This window comes from Oryzias melastigma, linkage group LG20 (genome assembly GCF_002922805.2).
Source record: "Oryzias melastigma strain HK-1 linkage group LG20, ASM292280v2, whole genome shotgun sequence".
Taxonomy (NCBI): Eukaryota; Metazoa; Chordata; class Actinopteri; order Beloniformes; family Adrianichthyidae; genus Oryzias; species Oryzias melastigma.
This window is the reverse complement of record NC_050531.1, coordinates 22871582-22881158: the sequence shown is the minus strand read 5'-3', so window position 1 is coordinate 22881158 and position 9577 is coordinate 22871582. Positions and strand designations below refer to the sequence as shown.

The following is a 9577-nucleotide window of genomic DNA, read 5'->3' as shown; positions in this document are numbered from 1 at the left end:
CAGTATTGTTACAGTATTGTTACAGTATCGTTACAGTATGTTCAAGGTGTGTGTTTACGAGGTGTTAAATGGTTAATTATTACAACAAAGTTCTCTGAGTTCTGTTATTTAAAACAAATTGAACTCACATACAAGATAAGTTATTGTAACTACACCATAAAACTCCTCCATCTTGTTTCAAAACATTTTTTTGTTGAGTAAAACAGCGTGAACTGTTTTTTTTTTTTTTAAGAAACTGTATATATTTTTGCATCTACTTTCTTTGGTTTTATAATATTTTAATATCTAATTTGTTTCTCTTTTTTTAAGTGGAGACACTTTAATGTCCTCTCTGCAGGATCAATAAAGTTTTCAGGAACGTCCCAGCAGCTCCCGTGCATCAGGAAACAGCAGCCCCTAGTGGCCTTCAGAGGGACTGCAGTTGACTCTCCGTGTGTCTGTGTGTTTCAGTGTGCCGAGGGATGACTAACCAGCTGACCCTGCTGGGAACTCGCGAGAATCATTACAAAAGCATGGTGAGAGAGTACTCCAACTGCTCGGTGGTTCTGGAGAACCTGGAGATCACGTACATTCAGGAGCACCAGGACCTGTCCTTCCTGCAGGTGGGTCCATCTCTGGCCTGGAGAATCATGGTCTGAGACAAGTTTCAGCTTTTCTGCAACGAGGTCTCATCAGCCTTTCAGTTTAGTACACAACTAAACAGCACACTACAGTTTAGTTCACAACCGAGACCATCTGAAGACTACACAAGAAATAAAGTCTTCAATCCAAGCAAAAATGATTCAAGATCATTGTAATCCAGTTTATAATAAGAGTGTTCGTCCATGTTGGGATGTGGATTTGGAAAGCAAAGATCAGATGAAGCATACAAACCAAATAAATCTTGAACACATGCAGGGTGGAGTCCCTGTAATAACTCACCCATGAAAATCAGAGAAAGTGGTGCAAAATAAACAGCATTTAGCACAGGTGAAGTGGAAAGGAGCAAGTTGGAACAAAGACTTCTGCCCGCACAACCAGAAGCTGCAGGACTGCTGAGGTGTAGTAACGTTCCATGACTGTTCTGACAGTTTCTCTGCTCGAGAGTAAACACTCAGCTGCTCTTCTGCACATGAAGGAGCTGTAGGAGACTTGGCTGAAGTGAGACTTTTTAATTGACAGATCCTTTTTCAGGAAAGAAACTGGTGTAAAGTTATACTCTATTCCCTGAAGGTCGTCCAAGGACACTGCAGGGTGAAACCGGCTCTGAAACATCAACGTCTGGAGCGAGAGTTTATGGAAAGTTCACAGAAATGACGAGAGCAGAGCTCACATTCCTGGACTCTGCTCAGAATCTGTGCAAATGAGGCGTTAGAGGAACACAGTCTATGTGCCTCAAGGATTGATTGGCTGATTGAATGAGTTGTTAACGTTACAGTGAACCTCATCCAACAACCACACTGAGGGGAGCTGGATTCCAGGGAGTTTTCTTCAACCAATTCATAATCTTTTTAAGGTTCCTATAGTTGCTGCAGTTTTCCTTCTGTCTTCTAACACCTTTCCTTTAAGCTTTTGAGTACTGAATGATCTGTTTACTGTAATGAACAATAGCTGGGACTGGTATGGTTTCATAAAATGATTCGGAATTTGTTATCAAACACTTTAAGTTCAATTTTACTGTATAAAAAGTTTCCTCTAAATCAGGGCTAAAAAATCGCACAGGGGCCAAAATCCAAAACACACCTTAGGTCACGACAAGACAAGCGTTTATTGAACACTCTAAAAAAAATGTTTTTAAACTTAAAACCGTAACTTTTTTACATTATTATGAGCCACATATATAGCATTACTTGCGTTAACACTAGTGTGAATGTTGTAAACTGTTATTGGCCACTGAAAACGCTGAAGCTGATAGCTGAAGATGCTGAAGCTGATAGCTAGCTAAAATATTAGCTAAATGCCAAATTAGCCCAAAAAACTAAAAAAAACAAAACAAAAACAACTTAGGTTAGCCAAAACAGCTAGCATGAACCTGAAAAAAATAGCTAAACTTCAAAATAGCCTAAAAAACTGAAACAAATCCTAAACTAGCCAAAACAGCTAGCATGTAAATATTAGCCCATTTCCTAAAAACTTAAAAAAAGAAAACTAAATTAGCCAAAACAGCTAGCATATAGCTAAAATATGAACTAAACTCGAAATAGCCTAAAAAATCTTAGTAAATGCCAAAATAGTCCAAAAAACTAGCAGATTGACAATTTTTAAAACTTTAAAACTGTAACTTTTTGGCATAATTATGAATAATAAAAAGGCAGGAATATTATTCTAGAATAAATCAACTTAAACCTTAAATAACTTTCAATATTTTACTCTCAGTAAAAATATATTTTGTCAAAATTATACAACTTACAAATGAATCCAAGATAACATTGGGCCATTAATAATAAAATAAACTGATCTGGAGGGCCAGATAGTATTACCTGGAGGGCCGGATTCGGCCCCCGGGCCTTGACTTTGACACGTGTTCTAAATGAATGATCGATTGTGTCTCCAGTCAATCCAGGAGGTTGGCGGCTACGTTCTGATCGCCATGAACGAGGTGTCGACCGTCCCGCTGGTCAATCTGAAGCTGATCCGAGGACAGAACCTCTACGACAAGTTTTCTCTGCTTGTGATGTCCAACTACCTCAGCAGCAACGTAACCGGAGCGCCAAGATACATCAGCGGGCTGCGACAGCTGCAGCTCAGCAACCTGACCGGTGGGTGCTGCATGTGCACTCACTCATTCAAGGGTGGGGGCAAAATTTCCCAGCAGAGAGGGGAGCTGTTTCATGTTGATGCAGGAAGCAGTTCAAGAAAACCTGGGAATGAGAGCTTTTCCTGCTTCACAGTGCATGAAGCCTCTGGCAGTGAGGCAGATCCAGACTCTGACTGTCAGCTCAGGAAGCTCCAACCATCAGGAGTGAAACACATACAGCTGATAGTTTGAGCAAAAAGTTTCATTTTTCAGAGCAAGACGCAAAGGAGAAACTCAAACCAGCAGTTTAAGGCTGGTTGCCTGCCAGTGTTCTGTACTTTCTGATGGGCAAATACAGGCATGTGAGGCTCCTGTTGTCCCCACGCCTTGCATTAAGCGCTCTTTGTTTCCTGCTGCATGTGGCTGGCCCGGACACGGAGCTTCCCAGAAGCTTCTCAGAAGAGACGCTCTGCACCACGGCACGAGCAGTCTGCTCTGGATTTGCTGGAGCCTCACTTAACACAGAGAGGAACATGCAAAGATAGAAAAGAACAAGACAACAGCACACGCCTAACTCCTACTTTTGTTCAAAATATCAATTTAGTAGAGCAAAATGATTCTGTATAAACAAACATGTTTACTCATTCATTGTAGAAAATTCAGATAACATTTTCTGAGACGGTTATTTTAGTAAACTTTCTACTAGTTAGTCACCGCTTGGTGAGCCCGTAGAGAAAATGTTCATCCACATTTTTCTATGGGCATGCTGCAAGGGACAGGTCGAGAACGACTTACGTATCACCTGCATATCTCATACCTGAAGCATTTGTGTGCAGTAAGTAAGGGGCCAGTACTCACGCCTCACTAACAACTGGAGAGTCATGTTAAGGCTCCATTTAACAGTATCAGCCGTACATCAAAGGTATGTTTCCTTACAGATACTTCCCTACCCTTACCACGTGCACAACAGTGATACGGTCTATTGTTATGACATCCATACAAGCCTCAAAGGAACTACAATGCACTCTGCCTAAGATGTGCCGGTGTGTAAGTGTGCCTTGATGTTACCCTGAGGCACACCTGGAGGCATCTTAACGGGACTGCAAGTGTGCCTCAAGGGAACTGCAAGACACACCTGCACATCTCAAGCAGAGTGCAAGTGTGCCTTGATGTTTCCTTGAGACACACCTGCGGGCATCTTAACGGGACTGCAGATGTGCCACAAGAGAAATGCAAGACACACCTGCACATCTTAAGGGGAGTGCAGGTGTGCCTCAAGGGAACTGCACATGTTAAGCAGAGTGCAAGTGTACCTTGATGTTCCCTTGAGGCACACTTGGAGGCCTCTTGACGGGACTGCAGATGTGCCTCAAGAGAAATGCAAGACACACCCTCAAATTTTTAAGAGGAGTGCAGTTATGTCTCAAGAGAACTACAAGACACACCTGCACATCTTAAGATGCCACACATGTCTACGACCCTCTACGGGTCTGGAGAACCATAAAACCTGCAGTGTCTGTGCGTGTCAACCCTCAAACGGTATCATGTGACTATGGCTGAAGTTTAGTTCCTCTCAGAACACTTAAGGTGTAGGTAGGCTAACCCGTGCATCACCTGGCTCCTAATGTGCTTCTGCAGTAGCTGGGACTAACCCTTCGTTGGAACGTCTCTTCAACTTTGACATTAGGGTTTCTAACTAAACTCAATGACTTATTTTCTGTCCCACTGCAGAGATTTTAAACGGAGGGGTGAAGGTGACCAACAACCCTCTGCTGTGTAACATGCAGAATATCCAGTGGTGGGACATCGTAGACAAGGCCAGCTATTCCAACATACTTCTGAAGTTTGATGACTACAAACAAGATTGTAAGAAGAGTAGTAAAGGTTTTAGCATCTGAGCCCCCCGTGACCCGCTGTATGATTGTTGCTATGTGTGTCTGCAGGTGAGAGGTGTGACCCCGGGTGTGTCAACGGTTCATGTTGGGCAGCGGGACCTGAACACTGTCAAAAATGTAAACCTCAGTCTCTAGTTTTAAACATGTTTCAATTCATTTGTCTTGAGCTCTCAACAGAGTTAACTCTAGCTGAGGTGGTGGGAGGGTGGACTAAAGAACAGTTTTCTGATCTGATAGAAACTTCAGTGTAATCTGATGTGCTTTGTGTCGGCTAGTCACCAAGCTAGTGTGCGCGGAGCAGTGTGGAACCGGGAGGTGTCGCGGCCCCAAACCCATAGACTGCTGTCACCAGGACTGTGCTGCAGGCTGCACTGGACCTCTACCAACCGACTGCCTGGTGAGTGTCAACACTGTTGTCCTGCACGTCTGCATTAACTATAAGGTCATGGCAACCTCACATGTCCAGCACTTTGGTGGTAGATATAAAGCACGGGTCAAAGTCAAGGCCCGGGGGCCGGATCCGGCCCTCCTGATGATTCTATTGGGCCCTCCAGATCATTTTATTTTATTGTTATTAATGGCCCGATGTTATTCCATTTTTAATTTGTATAATTTTAAGTATATTTTTATGTAGAGTAAAATATTAAAAGTTATTTAAGGTTTAAATTGATTTAATATGGAATAGTATTCCTGCCTTTTTTATTATTTATAATAATGTTAAAAATTTACAGTTGTAAATTTAAAAACTGTCATTCTGTTAGCTTTTTGGACCACTTTGGCATTTACTAAGATTTTTTAGGCTGCTTTGGAGTTTAGCTAATATATCAGCTAAATGCCAGCTGTTTTAGCTAATTTAGGCTTTTTTCAGTTTTTTCAGTTATCACAGGTAATGTTATATATCTAGTTCATATGTTAAAAAGTTACGGTTTAAAATGGTTAAAAATGTAGTTTTAGTGTGTTCAATAAATGTTTATCCAGTTCAGCCCGTGGTGTAAGGGGTGTTTTGGATTTTTGCCCTCTGCGCGATTGAATTTGACACCCCTGATTTAAAGTGGGGTAGCACGATAATATCCGTTTTTATCGATAATTATCGGCCGATAATGAACATTACGACGTCACGCTGATAGTTCAGATAAGAGAAAAATTTGCAGATAAAATGGACCGATAATTAAACGCTTAAATTGCTGACGCTTCCTCACTCACCACTCAGTATTTACTTGTGTTACTACTTGTCTGCTCACCCCAAAAGTTTCAGTCTTATCGGTACTGCTTCAGAGCGCTAGCATAGCGGTGCGACAACACCGCAGACACCGCGTGAACCGCTTGGTTTGATGTGACTTATGAAGAAGGAGCATTTCTCCATCTCTCGCTGACACACACCCCAACACACAAACAGACACACCCCCACATTCCTGCGCTGACAACAGACGCAGGCGCATGGTAGAACTGCCGCTAGCAAAGAAGTCTGAAGTATATCTGGATTTATCCAAAGTAGATGCAGACAGCGCGTGCAACAAAAACGCAACAAAAAGGGCGGGAACAGCAGTAACCCGTCCAAACATCACGCTAAAATGCACCATGTTCTAGTGGAAAGGTGCTCTTTATTCTAATCTGTTAGAGTCCAAGCATATGTCTATGTTGACTAAAAGTTCATTTTTATAAACAACCATTTATTTTTCACATCAGTTCAAAACAAAGCAGTCATTTTTGCACTTTGAGATTAAAGTATTTCTTTTTCATGTTATCATATCGGACATTATTTGTATTGAAAAAGTCCCTTTTTACACTGCTATTTAAGTTAAAGTCTTAATATTTGTTTTAACCATTAAAATGCACTTTCTCTATTTACAGATGTATAGCAGACTGAAAAAGATAATAGTGTTTTTATTACCTGTCGTTCAAAACATTTGCAGGTAAAACTAGTTCTGCAAATTTGTTGGGACACATAAGAGCCGTGCACTCTTAGTTTGTACTTTTCTCAAATATTAAAAAAATATTGGTTGATTATCGCAAGAGGCTTGGAAAATATCAGATATCGGTTGTGAAAAGTCAATATTGTGCATTACTACTAGAACCTCTTTGCTTTGTACTTTTTTGCAGGCCTGTAAACACTTTAATGATGATGGTACCTGTAAGGACTCCTGTCCACCTTTGAAGCTCTATAACCGCAAAATCCACCAGGTGGTCATCAACCCCAACGCCAAATACACCTTTGGACCGACGTGTGTTAAGGCCTGCCCACGTACGAACTTTATACATTTTCCTTTAAAGACCCCAATGTCTGATAAAACATTATGTTCTACCAGATGTCTACATTAATTTACCTACAAATGTTTGTTGCTCTAAAATATCAGCCTATCATTCTATTGTGTTGCTCGGAGGACTACAGTGCCTGTTTGTGAAGGTCGTCTTAGCTGCATCTTGACTGTTGGTGTCATATCTGTAGATAACTACGTGGTGACCGAGGGCTCATGTGTCCGGGCCTGCAGCCCCGACACGTATGAGGTGGAGGAGAATGGAGTCCAGCGCTGCAAAAGATGTGAAGGGCCTTGTCCTAAAGGTAAAAACACACAAACACAACTAATTCAGGACCAGAAAGCTGAGCTCTGCTTGTTCTTCTTCTTGCAGCCTGCGATGGAGTCGGCATTGGCACACTCGTCAACACAATCGCTGTCAACTCTACAAACATCGAATCTTTCAGGAACTGCACAAAGATCAACGGAGACATCATTCTCCTCCAGTCTTCCTTTTCAGGGTAAGATCTTTAACAAATTCACAAATTGGGCTGTAGCATGATGTTTGCCGAGATACAGATGTGTATCAGTTCCAGGGAGATTTTGTTCACTTCTAGGAGACAAAACCTAAATCTTAATAAATAAATAAGGGTCATGAAGTGAAGCAGCCTTAAGATGGCATAGTTTGAATGAAATCAACCATTATTCAGTAGACAACAGAAGTACTTTGCAGTTTCTTTGAGCAGAACAGGATTTTTCACACACTAGAAACTTTTTTAGCTCAAAATAACCAAATTGGGATGTTTTTAACTCAACTTCAAGGAATAACTTTTTGGTAGGTTATTATACCTAAGGAAAAAAAAAACGTAATGTTACATTAAACCACCATAAGCCAAGACATTAGCATTGCTTCAACATGTTACCTAAAAATATATCCCACAAATAATCACAAAAAATCTAAGAATTGGGGTGAAGAAATAAGTTTTTTAAGAGTGCATGAACTTCTTTGGTCAATTAAAAGGGAACAAAATGTAATTCATTCCACCTTGTTGCAAAAAAATCTAGAAAAAATAAGCATAGTTGTGGTAAAGACAGGAAAGCACCAGTAAAAACACTCACTAAGGCAGAATGACAAAAAAATATATCAAAATGAGGGGAAAACGGCCCTGAAATGAGATAAAATATGATTCGCAGAGAACACAAATGGTTAAATTGAGTATTTTTTTAAACAGCAAATTTGCAGTTTATTTGATGCAGATTTGTTCTGTGAGGCGTTTGCTGTCGCATTCATTATGCAGAATGTTCATTCTGTAGGGAAGTTGTTCTGCGAGAAACCACTATACTCCACATTTTCTTCACTTTTTTACTGAATCTTTAACCCTGTAGTACCTGAGGCGTCGCTGGTCACACTTAAACACAAAATCTCTAACATAATGTAACTTTTCAACTGTTAACACAATAATTCCAGCAGGTTCTGCAGGCAAAAAGCGGAGAAGACCGCTTTTCTCCTTCAGAATTTGCTAGAACTTTATTGATCGTGTTAACAATTACAAAATTACAGATAAAAGTACTTGGGTTCCAAATCTGAACTTGGGAGTTATTTTGAGTTTATTTTCTAGAGATCCACACTACAACATCCCTCCTATGGACCCTGAGAAGCTGGAATACTTCAAGACAGTGAAGGAAATCACAGGTAAGTCCTCAAGACCGTTATATACCTGTGGGATTGCAGGGAGGTGGTTTCACACCAACGACCAGAACCAGAAACCAATCTGCATGGTTGGATTTGCACACATCAGTTTCTGTGAATACTTCTGCTTGGTGTTTCGATAAGAATGTTGAAGGACACCTCCATCGCTTCTTTAGAACTTCAAAGATGCACCCTCCAATTAAACTAAGAAAGTGGCATGAAGATAGAGCTGAATAATGTTTAACAGATGTAAAGTCCACACACCTGTTTGTTCCTGACTCCAGATTTTGCTGTTCTGTGTTCAGGACTAGCATTGTTTCTAAGAACTGCTGCGTGTTGTGAAGGTCATCTAAGCGTTTGTGTCATCTAGGGTACCTGTTCATCCACACCTGGCCAAAGAACATGACGTCTCTGTCGGTGTTTGAAAACCTGGAGATCATCAGGGGGAGGTCACAGTTAAGGAAGTGAGTGACTATCCACAAACAAACACCTGTGATAAGATCAAAGTTACCAAATGCACTTTGTTCCCAAACTCCACGTCCTGTTTGTTTGCCCTCACGGATGCGTGGGTTTCACCATGGCACTCCGGCTGCATCCCACAGTCCAAAACTATCTTTTATAGGTTCATTAGTGATTCTTTAATTCTCTCTCAGGTGTGAATGAGACTGTAGGTTTGGTTGTGAGTCTCTGTGTGAAAAACGTGGTTTTCTAAAATGGAAGAAAGGAAGGAAAGATGGATGGATAGAAGGATGGATGGATGGATGGATGGATGGATGGATGGATGGATGGATGGATGGATGGATGGATGGATGGATGGATGGAGTAATGTATAGGATGGATGGAGGAGTGGATAGAAGGATGGATGGCTGGCTGGATGGATGGATGGATAGATGGAGGGAGGAATGAATGGATGGAGGAGTGGATAGAAGGATGGATGGGTGGATAGATGGATGGATGGATGGATGAGTGGATGGGTAAAGGGATGGATGAGTGGACAGATTAATGGATAGAAGGATGAATGGATGGATGGATGGATGAATGG

At 41.2% G+C, this 9577-nt stretch overlaps 1 protein-coding gene across 1 annotated transcript in view; it reads left to right on the top strand.

Moving 5' to 3' along the window:
* LOC112151354 (melanoma receptor tyrosine-protein kinase) overlaps positions 1-9577 on the top strand; it is a 49897-nt gene that overhangs the window by 25651 nt on the left and 14669 nt on the right. Inside the window, exons 2-11 of the mRNA XM_024280234.2 lie at positions 451-602; positions 2534-2738; positions 4448-4582; positions 4660-4728; positions 4887-5008; positions 6712-6853; positions 7058-7171; positions 7240-7366; positions 8465-8538; positions 8906-8999. Of these exons, the coding sequence (XP_024136002.1) occupies positions 451-602; positions 2534-2738; positions 4448-4582; positions 4660-4728; positions 4887-5008; positions 6712-6853; positions 7058-7171; positions 7240-7366; positions 8465-8538; positions 8906-8999 (1234 nt within the window). The remainder of the gene's footprint in view (positions 1-450; positions 603-2533; positions 2739-4447; positions 4583-4659; positions 4729-4886; positions 5009-6711; positions 6854-7057; positions 7172-7239; positions 7367-8464; positions 8539-8905; positions 9000-9577) is intronic.